Below are 27925 nucleotides of genomic sequence, written 5' to 3' on the forward strand. Positions count from 1 at the left end.
GGTTACATGTTACGAGTGTATCAAATATTTAATATTCTATACTACTACAGTCCAAAAGCTCTTATACTCGTATGTATTACATGTATTTGTTACAACCAATAATTGACAACTGTACATGACTCTGACCACAAAACAAAATATGGAAAGTTTAATACGCATCAATAAAGTTCATGCACCTGAAAACATTGATTCACCATTATAGGAATTTACTACTGGAATACATATAATCTTATAACTCAAACTGTTTAACAGTTATTTACCTTGTTTGGCCTTAAAGTTTTTTTTCTTTCAAAGCTTTGTAAAGTTCACAACGGTTTTTCGTAAAAGGCACCACTTTCATTCAGAAAAACATACAAGTGCTCGTTAGCAGCCTTGACTATTAAAACACAGGTATTGCATGCTGTATTCGTCGTGTTTGTTGAGAGTCCTATTCACAAACTAAACAGTGTTCAGGTTGGAAGCTAATTTCAAACTCGGCACATGGTAATAAACAGAGATTTAACATGAAACATTTATGAAAACTAGAAGCGTGTTTCAATTTTTCTAGATGGAAAACGTAATATGAACAAAAATTGTGTTCGTGTGGGAGTCGAACCCGGTCGTTTTCAAAATAGAAAACATCTTTACATGTAAGAGTCGACGACCTTACCCACTGAACCACGTAGTCGACCATACAGTCATTACAAAGGACAATTAACGCACAGGTGAAGTTGAAAATAACACCAGTGAAGTCGTTTCAATTTTTTTTTAAATTTACAAAAAATGCCCTCGTGAAACAAAATTTCAAAGTGACAGATTTTTAGAGGAAAACTCAAAGAACATGTTCATGCTAAATTTATTTCGTTTCATGGAGGCAGTTTTTCTGAAAAACGAGGATACCCCACCATTTTAACGCAAAATATCATATAAATCGACTATTGCTTGATTTAAACTCGAAATATTTTGGCTAATTTTGTCAATACACGTCTTTTAAACTTATTTTCAAAAATTTATGAATCAAGACATACGTTCCAATTGGTTTTATCATACATTTGAATAACTTAATTTTTTCGATCTTTCATGCAACACCTTTAGGGAAATTAACATGAGACATGCAACACTTTCTTTTTTCCCACCTTGAAAAAAAACGCTGTTAAATCATTGCACGTACAGTGTATGTATACATTATTTCACCTGTTTTAGACTTTAAATTGGTGTTTACAAACAACTATCACTCGGCCATGTTAAGTGACAGTCACGTGTCCAGTTCAGGCTTTGAGAGCATCGGTTATCATATATGTGTAAAGCTGTGTATTTTGTTACAACAGTACCGTGTCATAAGTTTTAGAGAAATACAAATATCAAATACCTCTTAGTAATGTGTTGTTTTACGCTCTTTTAGTAATTCTATAGACAGTTGCGTCTGAGTTATGTTTGGATTCCCCTGATGCGCGTGGGTCTATTTATAGACGGCCAACAGACGATGTATATAATGCACGCTTTCCCACTACATTTACGTTTTCAAAAATCTCACTGTTTTCTTTTACATGCAACTGTTTTCAAGCATGTAATTAAGGGAAAGTTAAGAACTTTAAAAACTTATCATTTTGCTTTAAAGTAATCCTGTACAAAAATAATACACGAACAACGGAACATACATAATTAATATAATTGGGAAGGTAATGGAAAAAATGTGTTTATAATCATATGATCAGTTATGTTTACGAAAACCAAATCCTGTGCAAGAATCAGTCGGTTTTTATTAAAGGCAATTCCGCTGTGAATCAACTTTTGGATATTTCTAACGATATTGGTAAAGCTATTGACCAGGGAAAAGAAGTAAGAGCAGTCTTTTGCGATATCAGTAAAGCATTCGATAGGATCTGGCATCGGGGATTAATATTCAAATTACATTAGACAGGTTTCTCAGGTAAAGTTTTATCTTGGTTAGAAGACTATATATCCAATAGAAGACAAAGGGTAGTTATCAACTCCAAAACATCTAAATGGTTTAAATTTAATGCTGGAGTTCCATAAGGTTCAATTTTAGGACCTCTACTATTTCTCATTTACATTAATGACATTGTCCTTGACATAAAATGTACCATTAGGTTATTTGCTGACGATACTACTCTATATATTGTCGTTGACAACCCGCAAAGCGCTAGTGATACCCTTAACTGCGATCTTCAAAAGATTCATTTGTGGTCTAGGAAATGGCTCGTTAACTTCAATCCTTCTAAAACAGAATCATTAATAATAAGCAACAAGCGTACACAAACTACTCACCCGGACTTGTTCTTTAACAATTGTGTCATAAAAAATGTTGAATGTCATAAGCATCTAGGCGTTACATTTTCCCAAAATGGGTCATGGTCATTTAATGTTCATACAGTTCTCTCCAAAGCTTCTGTCAGATTAAATATGCTACGGAAAATTTGTCATATATTAGATAGGAAATCATTAGAGAAGTTTTATTTTTCTTTTATCAGACCTATTCTTGAATATGCTGACGTAATATGGGATAATATTTCTAGTGAACTTGGTCATAAAATCGAACATCTTAAAATCAATAAGCAGCCAGAATCATAACTGTGAGTACAAAACTTACAAATACACTTAATCTTTATAAAGAATTGGGTTGGAAACCACTTGAAAGCAGAAGGAAAAAACATTAAATTATCCAATTTCACAAAATGGTCCACGGCCTAGTTCCCGAGTACTTATGTAATCTTGTTCCTCCCAAAATATATGAATCCCACTCGCATAACACAAGACAAGCTGACAATATTTTACAAACCAAATGTAAAACCATGCAATACAAAAATTCATTTCTGCCCAGTAGTATCTCTCTGTGGAATAGTCTTCCTGACGATGTGAAAAACAACCCCTCAATATCAAATCTCAAAAGGCATTTCAACATAAATATTAAATCCCCTACGCCATACTTTCTCACAGGTTCACGACAAGCTCAGATTTTACATGCACGTCTACGAATGAATTCCAGTTCATTAAAGTATCATTTATTCACAAAAATTATTGTCGACAGTCCTTTATGCTTATGTGGTGAAGTAGAAGACAGCAAACATTATCTCTTAGAATGCCCATTGTACCATCAACTCAGGGCCAGGTATCTTTTAAATCTAACACAATTGTGTAACATTAACACAAATACTCTGCTTTTTTGGAAATTCACACTTATCAGTATCTGAAAACATAACTATATTTCAATCAGTACATAAATTTATTATTCAAAGTAAAAGATTTGCTGTACCCTATAAAACCTGATATATCAGCAATACTTTCGCTTGCATTCTAATATTTGCCTTTTGTATATGTTCTAAATGATGTTCAAATATTCACACAACCCCATCACACATTATCATCACCATTGTTTTATCATTATTTTGTATGTAAATGACGAATCGCATATGTATGTCATTTCCATAGACATAACACGATTCTGATTTATTAATGTAAAATAGGAGACGGATTTATATAAGTGCTAGCACTTGTTTCCGAATCCTGTTAATTTTGCATCTGTTTGTATGTTTCATGTAATGCTTCATTTAATAAATATAGTTTAAAGCAACGGAACATACAGCTTTAAAATATAAAGGGTAAATGATATGGAAATCTCACAAGCAATCATATCGCTTGGGTTCAAATTTTAAAACTCTAAATATAGGATACCCAAGGTCGCCGATGAAAAAAAAACCCACAACAATAAACCAATTCACATGAAATTCTGATATGTCTTCTAATATATTTACATATAATCAATCAATATTACATACGTTACCAAAGTTCATCCAGAAATTCCGTATACTTCCCATGATAAACAGAAACCAGGAATTCCGTATACTTTCTACGATATACAGAAATGTCCATTATATTTTACTCTAATTTTACCTGGGCCCTGGCACAGTACAACTAAATAGAATGTTTGCACATTACAACAAACTGTCATATAGAATGTGTACAACATTAGATATCATTTCTAAGTTGAATTTCTTACCCTATAGTCTGTGATAGCTCCAAGTGACTGAAAATTGTAAAACTGTCTGCAGTTTCACTTATCGTGGCCATTGACCAATTCCTTTATTTACCTTAAAAAAGGATGAAAGGACCCAAAACGATTTAGAAACTCAAATATCAATTTTGACTAAAAATAATTCAATATAGAACATAAAATATGGTAATAACAGGTTATTAAGATATATAATACCTTTTAAGTCATTTTTGTTTGCTATTTTGGCTCTTCAACCAACGCCCACCCACCCTTTCCCTGGGTGGAAAGGGTACAACCTTAGGCCGGGATCCTCTGTTTGAAAAGTATATGGATCCAACACTGACATGTGTCTCATGTTAAATTTCAGAGCGAACAGGTCCAGTGGGTGTGAATGGGTTTGAGACAGTGAGAGAAAAACTATTGAAACAGAATCATATTGTAAACTACGGTCTAGATAGTGTATGGCCATAGTAAGAGGAAATGACAAATTTATTTGATATTTGAAATAACTAAATAGCTACAGTATAACAAAGAATTGATGCTTGAATAGTTGTCTGAATACTGATATAGTTCTTTAGGATTGGATTAGAAGATGGTTTCTCAAAATCCTAATTTGTACGGGGGAGGGCGGTTCCTACTGTAACCCTGTAACCGCGTGAAATAAAATGTTCATGTTTCGCTAAATACTTTTTATCCATAACTCTCAAACTTCATTCATATCGTTTATTACTACTTTACATTATGAAATAACAAATAATGGTCATTGTCAAAAAAGGGAGCAGTAACACACACACACCCTACCCCACCCCCCCGATTTTACGTGCCTGTGGAGTGCTGCAGTCGACTTGTTGACTTTAGAAGATCATTAATAATTGCTATATTTTATACATACCACACCTCCTATGACCGTATTACTAAATGCTAACATAAATGCATCATAACGTCCAAGTACATGCGCACATTTTTTTTTTTAATTTTGAACTATTAAGCACGCGCTAATTTCTGAATGTATGCACTTATTTTCATTAAGTAAATATTCTAGTATTGTGGCATAGGATATTTGAATTAATTAATCATGTCATGTGAAAGAAATATATAATACAATTTAGAGTAGTATTGTAAAAAGTTCTTCTCTTCAACTAAATGATTGACTAATGCGTGTATTCATATATTTGATGTCCGTTCAGTCTACAATTCAATTGCCTAAATTGGCTAAAACTTTTTTTTTAAATGCATAAAACAATTGAATATCGCGGTGTCTTATTAATATATACAATATCTCCATTCATAAAAAAAAATAAGATAACGAACAGTGATCAATCTCATTACTTCTATAAGGGAGTTGGGCAAATACGCGGGCCCCTGTATATACCAGAGGTGGGATCAGGTGCCTAGGAGGAGTAAGCATCCCCTCGTTGACTGGTCACGCTCGCCGGAGTAACCCGTAGTCAAAATCAATATTTAAAGAACGACATAACAATTGACCTATGGAACACGTCACACACCATTCGACCTAACGAGTAACGACAGGCTGCATTGGCAAATAAGGTTATCATTTGCAAAATGCTGGCTTCAATCGAAACTGTTGAAACCCGTGTAGCATCGAGGTATTTGTCAGTAGCCAGACTCGATTTAGAAATATATCATACCGAGAACACACGCTCGTATACATATATTATATGTACTTCATACTACTACTGCATATGCATTTTCAATATTTATAACTTATTATGGAATGTCGTATGTAGTATGCAAGTATCAGGACCTGCCGGTGGATACCGCTCCCTTTTCTCCAGTTTTATCAATTTCTTACCACACTCCCCCTCCGACGATTGTAACAGTTATGACAGTGTGTTGTTTCACAAATTAAAAATAATAGTAAAATGAATATATTGAAAAAGACTTAAATTGTAATCTAACCCCTTTCAAATTCTATTTTTATTTTGGCTGCCACTTTAAGAAAAGATTTTATGAATCTATCCAATGATTTAGAGATTTTAACCCCCTCCCCCACCCGACAACAACAATGAAAAAGATGCAATTTTATTTCAACAATTTTAACCCATTTTTATAATTCGAGCTAGATATTGTCTAAGATAATTGAACTTGGATTTAATTAGAATAAAGCCATATTTTGGTGATTTTTTTTTTACCAGCTGACTGTAATTTTTTAACAAGAAGTGTTTTTCAGCAGTGCTATTTCTAAGTACCTAAAATATGTGTCTAAAGATAGAACTAATGCTGTAAAGGACTGTTTTCCATATTTGCCTTTCTATTTTGAGACTATTCTGCTGAATGAAAAATGCACAAAATCTATTTATAATTGTTTAAATATTACTGAGGTACTTCCCACTTCAATTCCCAAATAGAAAGGGGAGTTAACTCCCTGTGGAGTTAATGATTTAGGTGTGCACGATATTTTCAAAATTTGTTTTAAAACTACATGTACATTTGATTCTTCAGTGCAGTGGCTACAGTATAGGATCCTTAATCGATTACTCCCAGGGCCTATTAATTATTATCTTTAAAAAATTAAATATCAAAACCACTGATATCTGCAATTTTTGCAATGTAGTAAGACAGAAACTATTTTGTGTATTTTTGTCATGTATGAAAAATAACTCCACTTTGGGGAGACGTACTGTATGTATGTTTACAGAACAACCTCTAATAGAGTTGGTTTTAATGCTATTAAAATAATTTCGGGTGAATTTCCACTACCGGTAAATAAAAACTCAATTATATTATATGCTAAGCAGATTATATTTTCTCATGCTTATGTAAAAATAACATCCCAACCTTATATGGATTAATTTCTCATTTAAGAACAAAATACTGCATCGAAAGACACATTACAATATGTAATTCTAAACTGTCCGACTTTGAAAATCAATGGACAAACTGGAAAAACATATTTCAGCCACAAATGTAAATTTTAATTACCGTATTTGATGTAAATATATACATGTATAGATGATGGAGATAATCGAATAGAAGCACCCGTGGGTAACCGACAATGGCATAGAGACTACTTTTCATTTTATAAATATTGCATTAAGAAAAAACATAATTTTTCTGTTCCATTCTTCATTCCTCGTTTTAGCAACACCCTTTTAAAGGGAAACGCAAACGAAAGTAGATCGGCACGAGTTTTGTCAACAAAGATTGAACTTGAAAGAAGGTGAGTCACATGCATGTCACTGAGTGTTTACAGGGGTGAGAATTAAGCAGTCTGGTAGATCTGTCAGGCGTGTCCTCATACCCCACCTATAGTAACGTAGTCAGTTCATTACAAAACTGCATATGGTGTTTTATTTGGGGCCAAGCGAGAGAAGCCCCCGCGCCGCGAGAAGTTTCTCACCTTCTGGTTTTTTTGCACGAAATAATTGTTTAGTGCGGGAGATCGAGAAACACGTGTGAACAGTCTAACAAGTTTAATAAAGATGGCAGTCAAACAAAATACAGTGCATTCTGGGAATAGTTCAATACACACATGAAATATCGCGGGAAATTCAAACTGGGAAATAATCTTTAAATGTATTATGCTATTAATATATTATAAACAATAATCAATAGAGTTGGATCTGAAATATATTAATTAAAACATTTATTTGAAAAGTGTAGAATAAATCTTTAATTAAAAAAATAAATGCAAAATTCGTGCGAATACTGGAGTTCTGCGGCGATCGCGACCGTGGATTGGGACTTCATACATCGGATTCGGTTTTTAGGGGAAAGTTCAAAATACATAATATCTCAGATAGGACACTTAAAAAAGTTTATCTAGGCTTAGTACTCTCTTTGGAATTGTGAAAAAATGGTTTTGAGAGAGAATATTAGTGAGAACATGTCCCCACACCACTTGTCTTCACTAATCTAATAGTTTGTATCATGTAACTGGGTGGATAGAATTTTGTCCTCATAGTGCACGTTCTGTCCTCACAACTTCTGTCAAATGGTTAGAAATTGTCCTCACTTCACACCTTTTATCCTCTCTCTCTCTCTCTCTCTCTCTCTCTCTCTCTCTCTCTCTCTCTCTCTCTCTCTCTCAACCATTTAATGTAACAATCTAACCAAAAAAAAAGAAGAAGAGAAAAACATGAAGTTTTGGATGCCGAGGGACTGATGATGTTGAGAACACATCACCTCCACCCTTGTTCGTGGAATCAATTTTTTTATTTTATCAAAGAAAACTCACACCTGAAAAGGGGGGTAATTTTTCGCCGTCTTACCCCAACATTACATGTGAAAAAATCAGTTGACATGCCATTTATCTTAATCATTTCCTCGAGCTCTGAATCTGATTGAAAAATGTAATAATTGAATTAAAAAGTACCATATAACCTCTGTTGTTTTAGTTGCTGGTATTATTTCCAAGCAAAGTATGTAACACCACAAAGGAATTTGTAATAAAAGGGTGAAATTAACTGAGCTACTAGTAATCTAATGTCAGTAATATTTATGATATACATGTACATGTACCATGTTTATGTACGAAATATTTTGCCAATACGGGGAATATGCATATGTTTTTTAAAAAAAAGACAAACAAACAAAATATGATTATAAGCAGACATGTGGTTTGCAATGTATTTTGCTGCAGGATTTCTTAATATATCTATAAATCCTTCCACTGTAACGTGCTATGTTAAAATATGACAACTACTCTATTACACGACATTCATTGATTGATTGTTTGCTGTTTCCGCCACACTAAAAAAATATTCAGTTATCTGGTGGCGTCGACATTCTTTGAAATACCAGATATTATATATTTTGAACTTTTCCCAGAAAATTTCCGAGTCTGCTGTCTGCAGTTTGAATCCATGGTCACCGCAAAACTCCACTATAGAGGGTATTTAATTTGATTTCCACCGTTCAATGGTTTTGTCATGAGGACAGAAGAACAACCAGTGTTTCTTGAGTTCGTGACGTATAACTCTGCTATAGGTAACATGACCAGCACCAAGTTCCGAAGTCTTTAAAATGTGAGGCTGAACAAAAATATCGTTTATGAAAAATTTGTTTACACAAAAATTAAAATCCCAATAAGATAATGTCAAAATGAACACGTCGTAAACCCTACACCAACAGTTCAGAAATTGAAGGATTAGATTCGCAATCACTGCTTCTGAAGTAGCATGAACAATTAGAACATCTTTTATCATTTTAAAATTTGAATTAAATTTAAAAAAAATTATGAGAACTTGCATACTGTAATGTAATACACACACTTCCATACTGTAATTTATCATAAAAGCTTACATACCAAAATTCACTTTGACATACTTTTTATATATATATTTACTTTCATTAACTACACAGTTCTACCTTTTACATTGTATACTGTAATTAACCATTTTGTGTAGGGTTCATCTGCTTTAGGGCCATTCCCTTCTCTCCGCCAATCCCGTGGGGATTCGGGTTACGATAGATCCTCAGTACTCCCTTGCTTGTCGTAAGAGGCGACTAAATGGGGCGGTCCTTCGGATGAGACCGTAAAAACCGAGGTCCCGTGTCACAGCAGTGGTGACGTCTCCATATGAGTGAAATATTCTCGAGAGGGACGTTAAACAATATTCAATCAATCAATCCTACCCGCCATATTTCTGTCTGTTCCAATATGTACGAACCGTAAAGTTTATTCGTCTTTGGAAAACAATAGTGTACAGACAAACTACTGAATTGTGTTTCTTGTCGTTAAGCAATATTCGCGAAATGACAGACAGAGAGATAAATTGATATATATATATATATAGATAGATAGATAGATAGATAGATACAAGTCATGTACATAAATAGATAGATAACATGTATGATTATTGTCATTTCCAAATATTCCTCGGTCCTGAATACCATACAAATTATGATTTATTGTTTATTTCAACAAGCATGTATAAACATAATAAAACAACTTCTAAGAAAACAAACTTTGATAGTTTAAAGAGGAAACACGCTAGATTGTTTAGTGATCTTGTAAGGATGACAGTGGCAGTGATTTCATCTAGGCAGAATTGACTGTCATAGATGCTCATATTAATGTCGACTTACCTGTGTAATCAAAACCATGTGTAAAAACCTAATTTTTTGGTCTCTCATATAAAATTTTCTTTTTTAGTGACCAATAATGGATGGTAAATTTGATTTTAATGTCAAAAAACGGCTATCAGAGTGGATAGGCCGGGACAGCCAGTTCGAGCTTCTGTATAAACTCAGTAGGGATGGGGGAGCGCCTGAGAAATTTCACGAGTTGTGTGACGACAATGACCCCACGGTGACCATCTTCTACAACACAGACAACAATGTGTACGGGGGATACACGTCACTGAGCTGGAAGAGTGAAGGAGGCTGGTGTATGGACAAACTGTCATTTCTGTTCAAGCTTTATACCAATAAAAGATGGGAACCCAGAAAGTGTCCATTGTTAAAGACGAACAACTACACGAACGTTTTCTTTAGTAGTGGTAGCGGCCCATGGTTTGAAAATCTGAGATCTTTTGATAACTTTGTTGACAAAACTTTCGGCTATTACTCACTGAGTACAGACGGTCTGTTTGATGGAGATTATTATGACATGGGAGGAGAGAACGCACAGTCTGTAGCCAACGGACACAACAACGTCACAGATCTAGAGGTGTATCTGGTCAAAGGTAAATGTCCACATCTACAAGCATCATCAAAATAATCCATATAAAAGACAGTAATGAATCAAAGGTGAGAGGTGAGTAACCCCGAGACGACTGTTGATATATTCTGTCTCATTATACAGTACTACATTTATATTATATCATACTGCATTACATTGTAATGCTATTATATCATTTACAGTCTATGAAATTTTCCATTTTGCACATATATATCTACAGGATGGAATAGTCATTATCGACCATCTAAACAAGTCAAAACTTGCTTTCGATGAGGATAGCAATATATGACTTGCCTTGATGGTTGAGCGCGCTGGTTACATGCTGCTAGGATATTATGTTCCGCAGGTCGTGAGTTCAACCTCGAGTAGGGGCGGAAGTAGGTATCCAAAAAAAATAAAGTGAAATTTTCTGTACTTTATATTATCTATTTCTTCACTTAAGGCAGTTATGTTCATTTAAGAGTTCATTGCTATTCCCGTGCTTGATTATATATTAAAAAAGGCAACACACTTTCGTGTTGTCTTTGATTTTTAATTTCGATATGTAAAGACCGGATATATATATATATATATATATATATATATATATATATATATATATATATATATATATCCACTATGTAATGATGATTTCAATTTAGTAATTGAAAATTTAAAGAATGGATTAACTTTCATTATTGCTCATGGGAAAAAATCATAGAGCAGTGATATCTATTTAATTCATCAAGCTATTTTTGTACGTTAATAATTAAAGTTAATAATTATGAATTGTATATTTGTAGATGGACCTTTAGAGCTTGATGTCTCGTGGAGGGATCCACCCGAGTGGACTTTAAAGGTAGAAAACTACATTTTTTAAGAATCAGACAGACGTGTAATATAGATAACCATGGTAAAAACTAGAATCGTCATAAAGACCATAATTGAAAAATAAACATTTCTGACTTTCACAAAAAAATCTCCTGATATGACTAGCGACTCATAGATCACTCGTTTTGCAGTCATATCGGTATACCAGTAGGTAAGACATCATAAAGGGTTAATTGAGAATGTATAAGGTGAGCTTTCGGTGGTTTTTAAACTATTTTCATGTAGATGCCAGCTTCATTGCGCACATGTCTTGGCAATGAACTTAACAAAGGATAAAGCAGTATTGAGTATTGACGTAAATCGTAATAACTTACCCCACGGAAAAAGTTAACCGAGATAATTTATCCCACGAAAATAATTGTCCTAAACCAAGATAATTTATCCCACGAAAATAATTGTCTTAAACCGAGATAATTTATCCCGTGGAAATAAGTGTCTAACTTTGAGATGTAAATTTACTCCGCGGATAGAAGCAAAAGTGTCCTCAGCCAAGCTAACTACCCCCTCCCCAGGATATAAGTGTCCTCAATCTAGATAATGTATCCCACGTAAATAACTGTCCTAACCTGACATTATCAAATTTTATCCCATGTAATAAGTGTCAAAAACCGAGATAATTCACCCACGTAAAAAAAAAACGAGATAATGTACCCTTTGGAAAAAGTGTCTTAAACCGAGATGATTTATCCCACGGAAATAAGTGTCTCAATTCAAGATTGATAGAAGGCTTCATTGGTGCGGAAATAAAACAAATGTAATTTTTATTTGAAATGTTTTTTTCTCAGGCTTCTGAAGAATTAAAAGAACTTATCACTAACTACATGCCGTTTGAAGAGGTGGATATTCCTGAGGCCAACATCTTGCTGTTGGGACAAGTGGGTGCCGGGAAATCTAGCTTCCTAAACACCATAAACTCTATCTTCAAAGGCAGGATGTCGTCCCGGGCATGCACCGGAAGTACGGAGAACAGTTTGACCAAAAGTGTAAGGACCTGTTAATTTTTACTGTAAAATTAGTATTGGTATATGTTAGAATTAAATGTTCAGAAGAAAATCAGCAATGTATTGTAAAGCATATCCATAAGTCAATGTTTTTGATCTGATTTCATCCCTCACTGACCCTTGAAAGGTTTCCCTCATTTTAAAGAAGTTGTTGCACGTCTCGTGTTAATTTCCCTAAAGGCGTTGCATGAAAGATCGATAAAATTGAGTTATTCAAATATGATAAAACCAATTCGAACGTATGTCTTGATTCAAACATTTTTGAAAATAAGTTTAAAAGACGTGTATTGACAACCATTAGTAAATATAATTCGAGTTTAAATCAAGCAATAAGCAATCTATATGATTTTTAGCGTTAAAATGGAGGGGTATCCCCGAATTTCAGAAAACCTGTCTCCGTGAAACAAAATAAATTTATTAAGAACATGTTCTTTAAGTTTTCCACTAAAAAACTGTCACTTTGAAATTTTGTTTCACGAGGGCATTTTTTGGTCAATTTCAAAAAATCGAAACAACTTTACTGGTATATTTTCAACTTCACCTGTACGTTAATTTTCCATAGTAATGTATTGTCTACTACGTGGTTTAGTGGTTAAGGTCATCGACTTTTATAGGTAACGATGTTTTCATTTTTAAAATGACCAAGTTCAAATCCCTCACGAACACTTTTTTTTTTCATATTACGTTTTCCATCTAGATTTTTTAAAATTGAAACACACTTCTAGTGGGGATCCGGGTTAGAATAGGTCCTCAGTACCCCCTTGCTTGTCGTAAGAGACGACTAAATGGGGTAGTACTTCGGATGAGACCGCAAAAACCGAGGTCCCGTGTCACAGCAGGTGTGGCACGATAAAGACCCCTCCATGCTCAATGGCCATAAGCGCCGAGCATAGGCCGAAATTTTGCAGCCCTTCACCGGCAGTGGTGACGTCTCCATATGAGTGAAATATTCTCGAGAGGGACGTAAAACAATAATCAATCAATTAATCTAGTTTTTAAAAATGTTTCGTGTCAAATCTCTGTTTATTACAATGTGCCGAGTTTGAAATAAGCTTCTAACCTGGACACTGTTTAGTTTGTGAATAGGACTATCAACCAACACGCCGAATACAGCATGCAATATCTGTGTTTTAATAGTCAAGGCTGCTAACGAGATCTTGTATGTTTTCCTGAATGAAAGGTGTTGACAAAGGCATGGTGCCTTTTACGAAAAACCGTTGTGAACTTTACAAAGCTTTGAAAGTAAAAAAACTTTAAGGCCAAACAAGGTAAATAACTGTTAAACAGTTTGAGTTATAAGATTATATGTATTCCAGTAGTAAATTCCTATAATGGTGAATCAATGTTTTCAGGTGCATGAACTTTATTGATGCGTATTAAACTTTCCATATTTTGTTTTGTGGTCAGAGTTATGTACATTTGCCAACTGTTGGTTGTAGAAAGTAATACATACGAGTATAAGAGCTTTTAGACTGTAGAAGTACAACATATTAAATATTTGATACACTCGTAACATTTAACCGTATACATTGTATCTGATACTCAGAAAAGAAAGACAATTTAATTTGCACGCTTTCAAAAATTATGTTTAGACTACATGTTTAATGTATTGACACATAAAATGCATTAGGCTTGTCCCTAGTACTAGGGGAATCCTTCAGGTATTTAAATGGCAAATACGCAATGAGTATAAATATGAATGAAGGTCAGTTCTACGTCACGAGTGCTAGCACGGAGCTCCGATTAGGGAAAATTCCCGCTTTGGTGCAACACCCTCTTTATTCTTGTTTTTAATATGGTGATTTCCACATATGCATTCATGTAAACAGACATGGACATACACACATGTATACACATGAACTACTTGTATACTAATTATGCACAAAATCAAACATGGTTTTATCATATAATTTTGTAAGAAAAGAAAGAAAACACAATTTGATTTCTAATTATTTTGTCCACTTTGAATTATTTGTGAAGTAATTTTCAAATCTTAAACTACGCACATCAGATAAAAAGGAATATAGGTATTGGAAAAAGGATGTTTCACTCCACTAGTTCTTGCACTTCGACATTTTGCAGTTTCTTAATAACTTTGTTTTCATTATTTCAATTCACGTGTTTTAAAGGCGTTACTTTTAATATGTTTGAATTCGATTATTTGAATCTGCTGGCAAAGCTAGCGTTGCTTTTAAATATCAAAATCAACAAACCTATGTTCGTCTTATTTATATATGCTATATGTATGTTATACATTTTTAATGCTTAAGGATGTATGGGACTGACATCAGAGTAATTAAAAAATCCTTAAAATGAGTTAAATAGATAGCATTGTATTCATTTTATTGAAAAAAGACATTTTTAAGATAGGTTCGTGAGTTCGTTTCCATGGTAACGAACATCAAAGATACCCTTGCTGGAGACATTATGATTTACTGTAATTTACTATTTGTCTAAATGGGAGTGTGGAACTGACACAAGAACAATGAAAACATTTCTAAAATTATTAAAGTAAATAGCATTATTTTTAATTTAACAGGAAAAGTCATTTTTAAATAGGTCTGTGAGTTCGTTTCCATGGTAACCATCATCAAACATATCCTTGCTGGAGACATCATATTTAGAACCTGTACAGAAACCGGAAGTGTATGGCTGACATCAGAATAATTAAAAAAAAAAATTGAGTGAAATATATAGCATTATATTTATTTTATCAGAAGGAGACATTTTTGACATAGGTCCGTGAGTTCGTTTCCATGGTAACCATATGGTCATCAAACATATCCTTGCTAGAGACATCATGTTCAAAACCTGTAAAAAAAAAAAACGGAAGGGTATGACCGCCATCAGAATAATTAAAAAATTTTAAAATTGAGTGAAATGCATAGCATTATGTCTATTCTATCAGAAAAAGATATTTCTGACATAAGTCCGTGAGTTCGTTTCCATGGTAACCATCATCAAACATAACCTTTGTGGAGACATCATGTTCAAAACCTGTAAAACACGGAAGGGTATGATTGGCATCAGAATAATTAAAAATTCTAAAATTGAGCGAAATGCATAGCATTATGTCTATTCTATCAGAAAAAGACATTTCTGACATAGGTCCGTTTGTTCGTTTCCATGGTAACCATCATCAAACATATCGCTACTGGAGACATCATAATTCAAAACCTGTAAAAATAGGAAGTGAATGGTTGACATCAGAATCATTAGAAAATTTCAAAAATTGACTGAAATTGGTAGCATTATATTTATCTGTAGGCAAATAAAAAACATTTTTGACATACATGTTGGTCCTTGAGTTCGTTTCCATGGTTACAATCATCAAACATATCCATGCTGGAGACATCATATTCAAAACCTGTAAAAATCAGAAGTGTATGGTTGACATCAGAATAATCAAAACATTCCAAAAATTGAGTGAAATGTATAGCATTATATATATTTACCGAAAACAAAGACATTTTTGACATATGTCCTGAGTTCGTATCCATGGTAACAATCATCAAACCTAGTCTTGTTGGAGACATCACAATCAAAACCTGTAAAAAACGGAAGTGTATGACTGACATCAGAATAAATAAAAAATTCTAAAATTGGGTGAAATGGATAGCATTAATTATATTTCAAATGAAAAGGTTGTTTTCCAGATAGGTTTGTGAGTTCATTTCCATTGTAACGATCATCAAACATACCCTTAAACTTGAAAGAAGAGACATCACAGAGTATTCCAAATCTGCTTCTCCTTTCAATACATTATAGATGTCAACAGCAACCAAACAACACAACTTTATGACAAATGAAATTACTTCAGTTTTTCCATTGTCAACTTCCCATATTCCAGTATCACCTGCAGATGTTGTTAATGTCTCTTAACAACTGATTCAATGGTCAAATCCATGCTGTGCATATGATCAATTTTTAAATCCAGGCAAGTTAGTGACACATAAATTGTTCTCAAACAAGTTTCAACAGTATTGTTTAAAGTCAGCATTTTGCAAAGTCTGTGGTTGTTATTATTCCTCTGTTAACTACTACCTAATCAGGAAACAGAATGCACAATCCTTGTATTAGGTCAACAGGGGATGTTTACTCCTCCTAGGTACTTGATCCCAGTATGTCCAGGGGCCCGTGTTTGCCATTCTCTTTATTTTGTATTCTTTATAGGTTTATGAGATTACTCCTCCTAGGCACCTGATCCCACCCCTGGTGTGTCCAGGGGTCCGTGTCTGCCCAACTATCTATTTTGTATTGCTTATAGGAGTTATGAGATTGATCACTGTTCGTTATCTTCACCTCGCATTGATCACTGTTATCTTCATTTGTTCATAAATTCTTAGATGGCAAGGTGAAAAATTGTACATCAAGTTATCAACAGATTAACATATAGGGCTCTTTTGATATCAATTTAAACTTCTGGGTCTTTGGACTGAAAGAAGTCAGAAATAGAATCCACAATTTTTTTTAGAACGCGTCACACGTGCTTTTCCATTACCATCTTCCATCAACACATCCATAATTCCCTGACGATTATTTCTGCGATATGCAAGTTGGAGATGTACATATGATAAACCACTGTAGGCTATGGAATGAGACATTCCCTTCGAGATGATCTTAGAGTCAGTTAACGGAGAAAGAGTTGACATGTTGATTTTGGCTTTTTCATTGTAATCGGCTCTTTTGATAAAGGAATCTGAAGACAAAGTTTGGCTTTGCGTCACCCCACGTCTTGGTTCCGCGTGATGTAATAACCTTTGTAGGGCAACAACATCCTGTAATGAATCATGGGCTGCATATTCCTCTTCCAAGAAATGCTGATAAAGGTTTACTTGCGAATAAGATTTAAGTCCTGGACTAATAATTTTGAAGAGTTGAAGAGTATCACATATGGCATGAACCTTGTCAAGGAATTTGTTGATAATACCACAGTTCTGGAATGCATTCATCAATACTGGGAGGTCATAGGAAATTATATTGTGGCCAGTAATTACTGTTTTCTTGTCAGTACTTAAAAAGTCAAGAAATTGCATTAGTCCAAGTTTGATTGGCACGGAAGAAACCTCTTTGTTGTTATGGTACATTTTTAACCCATTCATTTTCAAACCTGTGATTTCTTCTGCTTTTCCACTGATTGGTCTTCCTGGAAGAATGTATTGGTTGAAGTGGCTCTCTTCCCTAATTGCTGATATCTGCAATATGTGTGATGTTCTGGCTGTAAAATCAAAATACACTTGTTTTAGTAATTGGGTCAGACAGGTAGTAAAAGAATTGTCATATAACAATTACTTATGATGAGTCCATTACAGTAACAATTATTCCTTGTGATGATAAAAATAATTTCATCAAGCAAGGACAGTTGGTAAATACATGTACATTTACCTAACCCTGTTGCCTCAATATCAAAAATAACTTTGTCCAAAGATTCAAATTCATTGCATGGGATCATTTCCAACGATGGTTGATGGGATGGAGGGGGTATTTCTTGCACTTCACTGGATTGTATGTCTTGAAAATTTACTCCCTCAGCATAGGTAACACCCTCTCTTACCTCCTTTGAAGCATTACCCTGTTGCCTGCAAGTAAATGATATGAAAATTGACAGAGATAAGTACAAGATATGTTAGTAAGACACTGATGCTCCCTTATGGCAGCAAAGTCATTAAGAATAAAATCATATTAAACCATATGGTTACGATAAAAAACTTTGGTACCGAAAATGTCTGGTCAAAAGGAATACATATACGTACTAGAAAAGTCCTATCAACAATCATTCATAAGACATGGCTAATAAATATAAAAGTCTTGCCACAAGAAATACCCATATGAAAAATGAAAGCCCATATCACCATCCATTCAAAAGTTATTTTTGCAAATAAACAGACAGACAGACCAAAACTAATAAATATGCGCCTAAATCTCTGATTACAGGGGCATAAAATAACCAATAAATTAATACGTACCTTTTTGATTTCAAAAGACGTCGTTTGTGTTTAGCCTTGAATGTATTGGCAATCGCTTTCCTCTTCTTGTGTTGAATGTCTCTGATCTTAGCTAATATCTGTGTAATGTAACCTGGTGATAATCCTAGACGGCGATTAACCTTAAAAACAAAAGTGAGGTAGGTTAGATAAATAAAGTGAGTATTACAACTCAAATTAATCATAACTGGAACAAATTGAATTTTAAAGAAATTAGTACACATATCAAATGTGTATGAAATTTCTTACATGCATGACATATTTATGTCCTTCATTCTTCTCTAGTACACTAACAGCTACTCTGAACTTGAGACTGGATGAGGAACTGTAGTGATTTGCTTTTGGGGCCTTGGATGCAACCAATCGATTAAAACTTTCATTTCCTTGGGTACTTCCTAAAGTTGCCAACCTTTCAGCATTCATCGCGTATGTCTCCATGATGTGTTGGATGGTACTCTGCAAGTGTTTATCAGTTAAAGGTCTGCCATGGGGCAGAGAGTTGTACTTTTCTTTTGGATTTTCTAAAAATCGACACCAGCTTGAAGAACAAAGTCTGTGGTCTCCAAATGGATGAAAGGAGAGAGTTTTAAGATTGAGGCCTATCCTTGTAGCATATCCTTTTCCTTGTGCAAGAATGTGGTTGAAACATCTTTGCAGGTACTGAATAACTTTGAATGTTAAGGATTTGTGCTCCTTCACAGAGTGAAGATGGTTCCCAAAGATTTTTTTCACATAATTTGCATCAGATATTTTTCCAATATTTTTGTCAATGTTTGCCCGAAGCCTAGATATTGTGGTACTATCCTCATCACCAACAATGGCTTTTATGCAGACAGGTCCATCATTTACATCCTTAACCATCTCTGCTATCATGTCACTTTCCATCCCTTTTGCACTTCCATGCCAGTTGATGCTGCACTCATGTGAGGGGGGTGATGATTTCGAGTTAAGAGAAAGAGCGTATATACGACAGGATTTGGACCTTGTTGATAAATTGACTATTTTTCCAGAGAATGTCACTATCATTGATGAATGTCCTGAAATAAAATTCAGAATATCGTAACAAGAGGTTCATAACCTTAATGATTACCTGAGTGCTGACATGCATCACATGACTCATGTGCATAAAAGATCAGGCCATATTTAAAGGAATGTTTGTTTCCCCTTCCCCGGGTCTGACTTTTGAAACAGACCAGGCAAGCAGGTGGGTTTTGTTTGGAAAATGTTTATTGGAAACACCTATGAAAAAGCAGCTCAGAGCACCGATAGTCATTTTCAATACTGTACATTAGAAGAAGAGTATGCCATGCCTTGGTTGAGCTTGTTTTTATGTTGGTCACTGGATTGACATGTCTGTTGGCATTTATAATTCATATTCTTGGACATATTAGTGCGAATGCACTCAGTGGATGCAATATGTTGGTTTACTTTACGAATACCTACATAGAAACATTACATCTTTTCAAAGAAGACATTGAAAACAAAACCAAAACATTTGTTCTTGACTTCGTAGAAACAGATGTACTTAATAACATATTAGAACGATTTTTGTTCCGGAAATGATAATTAGAAAAAACAGCACGATTTTTGGGTAAAAAATTTTTACACGGGCCCTTTTTTAGACCCGGCCGGACAAGGGGAAACAAACATATTTTTATTTTTAGCCTCATTAATACACAAACATATTGTTAATATATTGGGGCCGAAGAAAGCTAAGTGACAATTCATATTCTTTTCATTGTTCAACACATTCATGCTGGCATACAACCTACAACTCATGAAAAATAACCTTTGTTTTAATAATCATTCTAAACTCATTTTTACTCTAACTTTTATGAAATCTAAAACATTTATCACAAAACATTTGATCTGGATGAAATGTTGTTCATGATTTCAAAAACTTTTACAAACACCAGTTGCAGAAAAAATGCCTGAATAATGAAATTTATCATTCCATTTCCTTATATATTCCTTTCTAAGAATCGAGCAAAAACCTGTTCTTACAATCAGATAATATATGTATGGCTGCAACAGGGGAAAAATAAGGCACTGAAATCAGATACTGGAGATATTTGTGCTGTTAATGGTGTAAAAGTTACTATGAATTGAATCTGGATAAGTGGATGAAAATGATTTAAAGAAGTGGTTGTATTCAATGAATCATATAGCAAAATAAATAAAAGTTGACCCATTTATGGCACTATGCTGTGTGTTGCACTAAGTGAAAATAAATCAAAGAATGTTACTGGGTTTGTATAATTTGTATGCGGTGGTAGATTTTTATAGTGTCTTGTCTCTATTTTCTGTACTGCTGACATCAACTAAGAAAGAAAAAATCTTACTCGTCAATTTATGTAAAACCAAAGATCCGCCACTGATTTATTGTGTATATTCTAGCTTTATATAACCCCTCCCCCTAAAAGATATTGAAATTTATATTGTCTCTATTTTCTGTACTGCTGACATCAACTAAGAAAGAAAAAATCTTACTCGTCAATTTATGTAAAACCAAAGATCCGCCACTGATTTATTGTGTATATTCTAGCTTTATATAACCCCTCCCCCTAAAAGATATTGAAATTTATAGAGATGTATATTAAAACTTGACAAGTACTTAAATATATTTATACTCAGACGCTTGTATAATACACTTTGTAGGTTACGCTAAATATTTCAGCTTGGTCTAGATCTATAAAGTCGATCTAGGAACAATCAACTGACATTGACAAGCGCCGGTGCAGCGGTGAAGTCATACCCTATTAAATTTCAGTATTATTTTTTAAGCATCGATTTTCGTGGACTTTTTGGGAAGATTTGCACTTGAACAATTTTTCCCCTTCTTATTTGATGTGCGTACTCGGCATTAATTTATTAACCTGTTAACAGTGATTGACAAACCTGAACAGATGTCATGCGCCTGCGATTGCGGATACAGATGATCCGACGTCTGGTGTCTTGGTAAAGCAGCTTTCCATCGTCTTCTTTGGGCCAAAGAAACCTTGCCGTAACGCTGGATCGCTTTAACTGACTGAAATCCGCGTTTTCCCCGCATTTCTGAATTTGAATGTGTCAAAAGTGTCTCAGACGACAACACTATGTTTACATTGCCGAAAAGTAATTGAAGTTGTAAAATTTACGCGATTGTTTTTATTTCGAATCTAATAATATTTTTAACTTAGCTTATGTAAAATATATCTATAAAATCAAATACAATGAAGATATTATCTTATATGGACTCAGAATCAAACAGTAGATGCGAACGACATAGGATTTATTTACGTCATTCGGAGTTGCGCGGTAATTTCAAAATCGTCAGTCCCGTACATCCTTAAGTACGAATATTTCCGAATTTCGATCTCTCGAAGTTTTATCAAGATCCCTTGAATTTCGTGTTATCGAGAGTCACCTGTATAATATGTACCTGTATATACTGTAGTAGTAATTACTTTCAGAAACTCTATGTAAATTTCAAACTGTAACCACTGCAGTCTTTGTTTTGCATGTACGTACAGTTGCAGTAAACATGTCAAATCTATACAGAAAAGCGGATTCACAAAATATCGTCATCGTGGATGGATGATTCAGACTTCAGGCTACTAATTCCAAGTGTTAGAGGCCTTAATAAAATGGCTGTTTTCATACCGATGTACATCAGGTTTACAAATTTAGAACTTTTCGGAGCAGTCCTTTATCATGTCATTAATTAAAAAGTCATTCGAAAGTAGCTACTGAAATATCGAACCTGATCAATGTCATCTTTACGATATTGTTAATTTTATTATAAAAGCTGTTCTCAACCGGGTTATAAAACAGTCAAATACCCTGCCAATGATATGTGGGAACGAACTCGACTGAAAGCTTTTGATAGTGGTATATATTAAGCATTATATTTATATAGTGGAACTTGTCTAATCCGTGGGAGATAGAGTTTAACGTATATCGGGTTACAGTGTACAGAACAAGGAAATTGGAGGTAAGGATTCGATTATACAATGTACGAATTAGACAGGTTATGCTTACTAGTATGTCGGATTAGACAGGTATCCGGTGAAACAGTCGAACTGTATATTTAGGAGTCTAACAATGCCCTGTGTGAGGTTTTCAAACAACGTTTATCAGTTTCTTTTTGTTACCAGATACCTTTTTTTCTTCCCATGCTGTTTTAATCTCTAAAGAGTGCTGTGGGGATCCGGGATAGAGTAGATCCTCAGTACCCCTTGCTTTTCGTAAAAGGCTACTTATTGGGCGGTCCTTCAAATGAGACTGCAAAAACCGAGTCACCACCTCACAGCAGGTGTGACACGAGAAAAATCCCTCCCTGTTCAAAGGCCATAGGGACCGAGCATAGACCTAAATTCTGAAGCCCTTCACCGGCAATGGTAATGTCTCCATATGAGACACCTGTGGTGTCTGCTTCATACTTAGATATTTTATTGAGAGTAGATATTAACGGCAGGCTAACAACTTATCTTTATGACAACGGGATGATTTCAGCCATCGTCAATTTCCCATATTTATGTAATAATATTCCATTATCACATGCATATACTGTTTGTATTTCTCAACTGATTCGATATGCAAGAGCTTGTTCTGCGTATGGTCATTGTATAAATCGGGCCAGGCTTATTACACGCACGTTGATGGTGCAGGGGTTACAACAGTCTCGTTCAAAGTCAGCATTTTGCAAATATATAGCTGTTATCAGTTATAACGATCTAGTTAGCCAATACAACTCATCATTGGGTCAAATGTTGTCTGATCTGTTTCATACCGATTGTTAGGCCATTCTTAGCACATTGATTTTGACTACGGATAACTCAGTTTACCTGATCAAAATATAGGACTTACGGCGGGTGTGACCGGTTGACAAGGGATGCTTACTCCTCCTAGGTACTTGATCCCACCTGTGGTATGTCTGGGGGTCCGTGCTTGCCCAACTCTCTATTCTATACTGCCTATAGGAGTCATGAGATTGATCACTGCTCGTTGTATTCGCCTTTCTTGGATGAGAAATGCTCTAGTGGAACGTTTTGCAACCAAACAGCTACACCCTTAAGGTACATCCCTAATGACGGCCATAATATCTTGGGAAATAAAGTTTGAATAATTGTATACTTATTTTTTATTTTTGAATTTTTTTTTTTTTTTACATAACAGTTTGAAAAATTTCGAGTCCGAAATCCAGCAACAAAGACCTACCTGAAATTCCGGATATGTGACACACGAGGGGTAGAGGAGGGCTTCTCCATCAAAAGTGAAGATCTGGGATTTATCCTGGACGGGAACCTGCCCAATCATTACACTGTATGGAATATTTTTGTTATTCAAACTGTATACCACAAAAGTATCAAACAAAAGGTTAAAATTGTGAGTGATTCTAAGAATTTGATTTTGATGAGTAGATATTGAACTGACATGATTTTATGTATCCTTTTGTGTAATTTGAAGACATTGTTTTTTAGTTGTATGCCCCTATTGGCCTAGCTTACACACACACACACACAGAGAGAGAGAGAGAGAGAGAGAGAGAGAGAGAGAGAGAGAGAGAGAGAGAGAACAATAATCCAAACATGATGACTATTGAAGATTGATTAGGTGAAAATTGCGAATTCAGGTCCATCTTTTTTCCAATCTTTTTTAAAAATTGTTAAGCAAAAAACCCTAACAATTATACATCACTCGTTGCACATGTAACATGATGTCAAAAATTAAACATTATCGTCTGCTGGCGATGTTTTATTGAAAACGTCATTGCAATTGTTTGCTGTTTATTTCAACATCATAGAAAACCGCTATTTTTTCAAATGCTGTATTTATAAAGACTCTCTTCCTAGGTACCTGATCCCGCTTCTGGTGTTTACAGGGGTCCGTCTTTGCCCTGTTCTAGATTCCGGATTCTTTGTAGAATTATCAGATTGATCACTGTTTTGTTATTTCAACTTTTCATACATCAAATTTACAACCAAAACAAAATCAATTTTTCATCAAACTTTTAAAACTCAGAGATTGGTTTAACATCTTTCAAAATGAAGTCAGCTGAGTATAAGATATTTACAGTAATTAATCGCAAACTATACATTATCCTTTCAAAATGAATGACAGGTGCAGAACAAAGTGATAAATTACGTATGCAATAATGTATTTCAAAGGTTTTCAGATAATGCAATTCGTCATTCAAATGTAAAATGGTTCAATACAGCTAGATTTACATCTATGTACATGTATGCAACTTTTTTTTTTACCACAGATACTGTTTTATTCATCACTATCCATTGCTTATTGGTATAAACTTGTTCTGTAATTTGCAAAACATATTAAAACATCTGATTTATGGAAGTTCAAGACAATATTACCCCGGGACCTCCAAAAGTCAAAATCACACGGCCTCTTACCTCTGCTTGGCGCAGGTTCGAATCCCGCTCGCGTCGGTAAGTGAAAGTTTCCCACTTTACTTGCGGAAGGTCGGTGGTCTCTTCCCAGGTACATTGTATCTGGGTTCTCTCTTCCACCAATAAAAACTGGGCGCCACTATATAACTGAAAAATTGTTGAGTGTGGCGGAAAACATCAATCAATCAATCCAAATGTCTAGCTACCTTGGTATATGTAACAATGAATGCACATACGCTTGGATACTTTGTGCTCTCGTATGTCTATGTTTTGTATTTTTACTTTTCGAGTTTGGAGTTGAGTTCTTGCAACGTTCCATACAGATCTTTTGATTTCTCCAGTTATCATTAAGTCCTCCTAGTTACGTGATCCCACCTCTGATGTGTCCAGGGGTCCAAGTTTGCCTTTTTCTAGGTTTTTTATTCTTGAAAAGAATTGTGAGATTGATCACTGTTCGTTATCTTCACCTTTTCATCAAATGAGTTTGTCACATACGTTTGACCCAAAGTTAGGATGTCATGTCTACAGATATATTTATCTATTATATATGTTTTCCCTAGTTCAACCCAGTAGAGAAAGCAACACCAAAAGTACCCGGATTCATCAAGGATCCGACCCTGAAGGACAGGATGCACGCTGTTGTTTTTGTCATTGATGGAAGCACATTTGATGTTTTACCAGAAGGGATAATTAAAAAACTAAAAGAAATGAAAACGTTTGTGGTTGAAAGAGGTATGTGTCCATTTCCACGATATATTTCGAAGGGCTAACCAATTTGCATCAAAACGATTCATTTTGCATTTTAAAGGAACATGGACACAATTTGAGCTGAAAATTTTCAGTTTTTATTTTTCAATTTTTAATGATTAGAAGGCCAAGGTAATTCTAATGGTTAGCAAAGATTTGAATATCTGTTGTCAAGGTGCATGGGAGGTACAGAGCTCACAATTCTTTGTTATGTAAACAAGCCTCATGCCATATTTTTGTTTACATAGGTTATATGCACTTGTACCAGTTTCGTTTAAAACAGATTTTTTTTCAATATACAAGTTCATTCTGAACACAATTAAATAGTTTCTACTGTTTTGCTCATCACTTTTGTGTTTTAAAAATACTATTTTCTATTAAACGATCTACAGTATATGTAAACAAAAACATGACACGAGCCTTGTTTACATAACCAAGTATTGTGAGTGCTGTACCTCACTTGTAACTCAACAACTGATTTTCAAATTTTGTTGACCATTAGAGATACTTAAGCCTTGTAAACATTAAAAATGGAAAAATAATATTTGAAATTTTTAAGCTCAAATCGTGTCCATGTCCCTTTAAGAGGAAAACAACACACACCGTGTTTTATCATGTTATGGGTTTTCTTGAGTTCACTTGAGATGTGGTGAAAATGTTTCTGGTTGTTTTTCGTTAACTTTTCACATCTTCTACTTTCATACTTGGGTTATTTTCAAATTTACAGAAATGACGGACTATTTATGCTATACATATCTCTTACGAATGTAGGTGCACCTCAACTTGTTTTCTTGACCAAAATGGACAAAGTATGTAAACTTGTCGAGAAAGACATAAGCAATGTGTACCTAAGTGAAGTTGTGCAGAGCGCTGTTAGCAGGGTGGCTGACGTCATTGGTATCCCGAGATCCCACGTTTTACCGGTGCAGAATTACGAAAAGGAAACCAAACTTCAAACAAATCTTAACATATTGGCTCTAGGTGCACTACACCAGGCACTCATGTTCGCAGACGACTTTTTGGAAAACCAGTATGAACTTGAAAATTGAGGTCGTAGGTCATAGCCTTTATTTGTGCCCAAAGTCAACATTTTGTGAAACATGTAGAATACAAACTAGGTATAGCGTTATCTGAAGTCTGATTTTTTTGTCAAATAAATTGATGACTAATCACCACCGTGGTGCGTATTTATTTCGAAACATCATGAAATAATACCTGTATGAGAGACTGGATTGGAGATCGTACATGTATGTCAACGCTGGAAAATCAGTACAAATGTATGTAGAAATGAAGACTTATTTCAGGATTTAGAGATATTCATCATCCTTGTCAATTTTGTGAGGTAAAGTGGAGAAAACTTATTCTCAATAACCGTCATGATGATGTTATCCTATTTTGTTTCTTCTTAGAAATAGTTTTTTACTTGTTTACCATAAATTACATTGTTTTACTATGTTACTGTATTCATTTTGACCCATTGTGTGACATGTTGCGGCTTGAGCATCACTGAAGAGGCATTATTTGTCGAAATGCGCATCTGGTGCATCACAAATGGTACCGTGTAAGTTTTACATGTGTATATCTTTTAATTCTTATTATGTGTTTGTAGTATATCAAATTACATGTACGTGAAATTTAAAACCAATAATGAGTAATAGTGTTATATACTAACTATCCCATCTTTTCTAAATATTTCTTTACAAAACGATTTCAGAGACGGCATAAACTTATGAACTTGTGTTCATCAATGATTGCGTAAAAATCCCGCTATGTGACTTTGTTAATTGAGAATGTTTTATGATTAATTATATTTCTTTTCCCCATTATGCCTTTGAGCAATGTCTTGTTCACATTGATATAATCTGCTAATTTGAAGTCCCTTACTGTAGTTACTAAGTATGAAATTATAATAGTTCCAACTGTATATAAACATGTATACTTCGATTATTCATTGATAAATATCCTCCATTATTCAGAGTCTATATTCTTTGATTTTTAATTTGAAAGCGTCTTAAAGTATCTCTCTCTTTGGGGCACTTCTTTTAGATGAGGAAAGTATTGTAGTATATCGCTGCCTTGTACTTGACAGATCGTTATTTTGACTTGTCAGATCTTTATGTCGACTTGTCAGATCTTTATGTCGACTTGTCAGATCTTTATGTCGATTTGTCAAATCTTTATATTGACATGTCAGATCGTTACGTTGATTTGTCAGATATTTAGTTGACTTGTCCGATCTTTTTGTCGACTTGTTTGATCTTTGTGGTGACTTGTCAGATAGTTAACTCCGATTGTCA

At 34.5% G+C, this 27925-nt stretch overlaps 1 protein-coding gene across 1 annotated transcript; it reads left to right on the forward strand.

Annotated features, from left to right (window-relative positions):
* The first annotated feature begins 7065 nt into the window (after positions 1-7065).
* On the forward strand, positions 7066-27608 carry LOC125654045 (interferon-induced protein 44-like). Its single transcript, XM_056144088.1, has 7 exons — positions 7066-7172; positions 10110-10641; positions 11420-11475; positions 12293-12490; positions 23650-23796; positions 25442-25613; positions 26400-27608. The coding sequence occupies exons 2-7, from the start codon at positions 10119-10121 to the stop codon at positions 26675-26677; spliced, it is 1374 nt and encodes a 457-aa protein (XP_056000063.1). The 5' UTR covers positions 7066-7172; positions 10110-10118; the 3' UTR covers positions 26678-27608.
* The last annotated feature ends 317 nt before the right edge of the window (positions 27609-27925 follow it).

This window comes from Ostrea edulis, chromosome 7 (genome assembly GCF_947568905.1).
Source record: "Ostrea edulis chromosome 7, xbOstEdul1.1, whole genome shotgun sequence".
NCBI classification, from domain to species: Eukaryota; Metazoa; Mollusca; class Bivalvia; order Ostreida; family Ostreidae; genus Ostrea; species Ostrea edulis.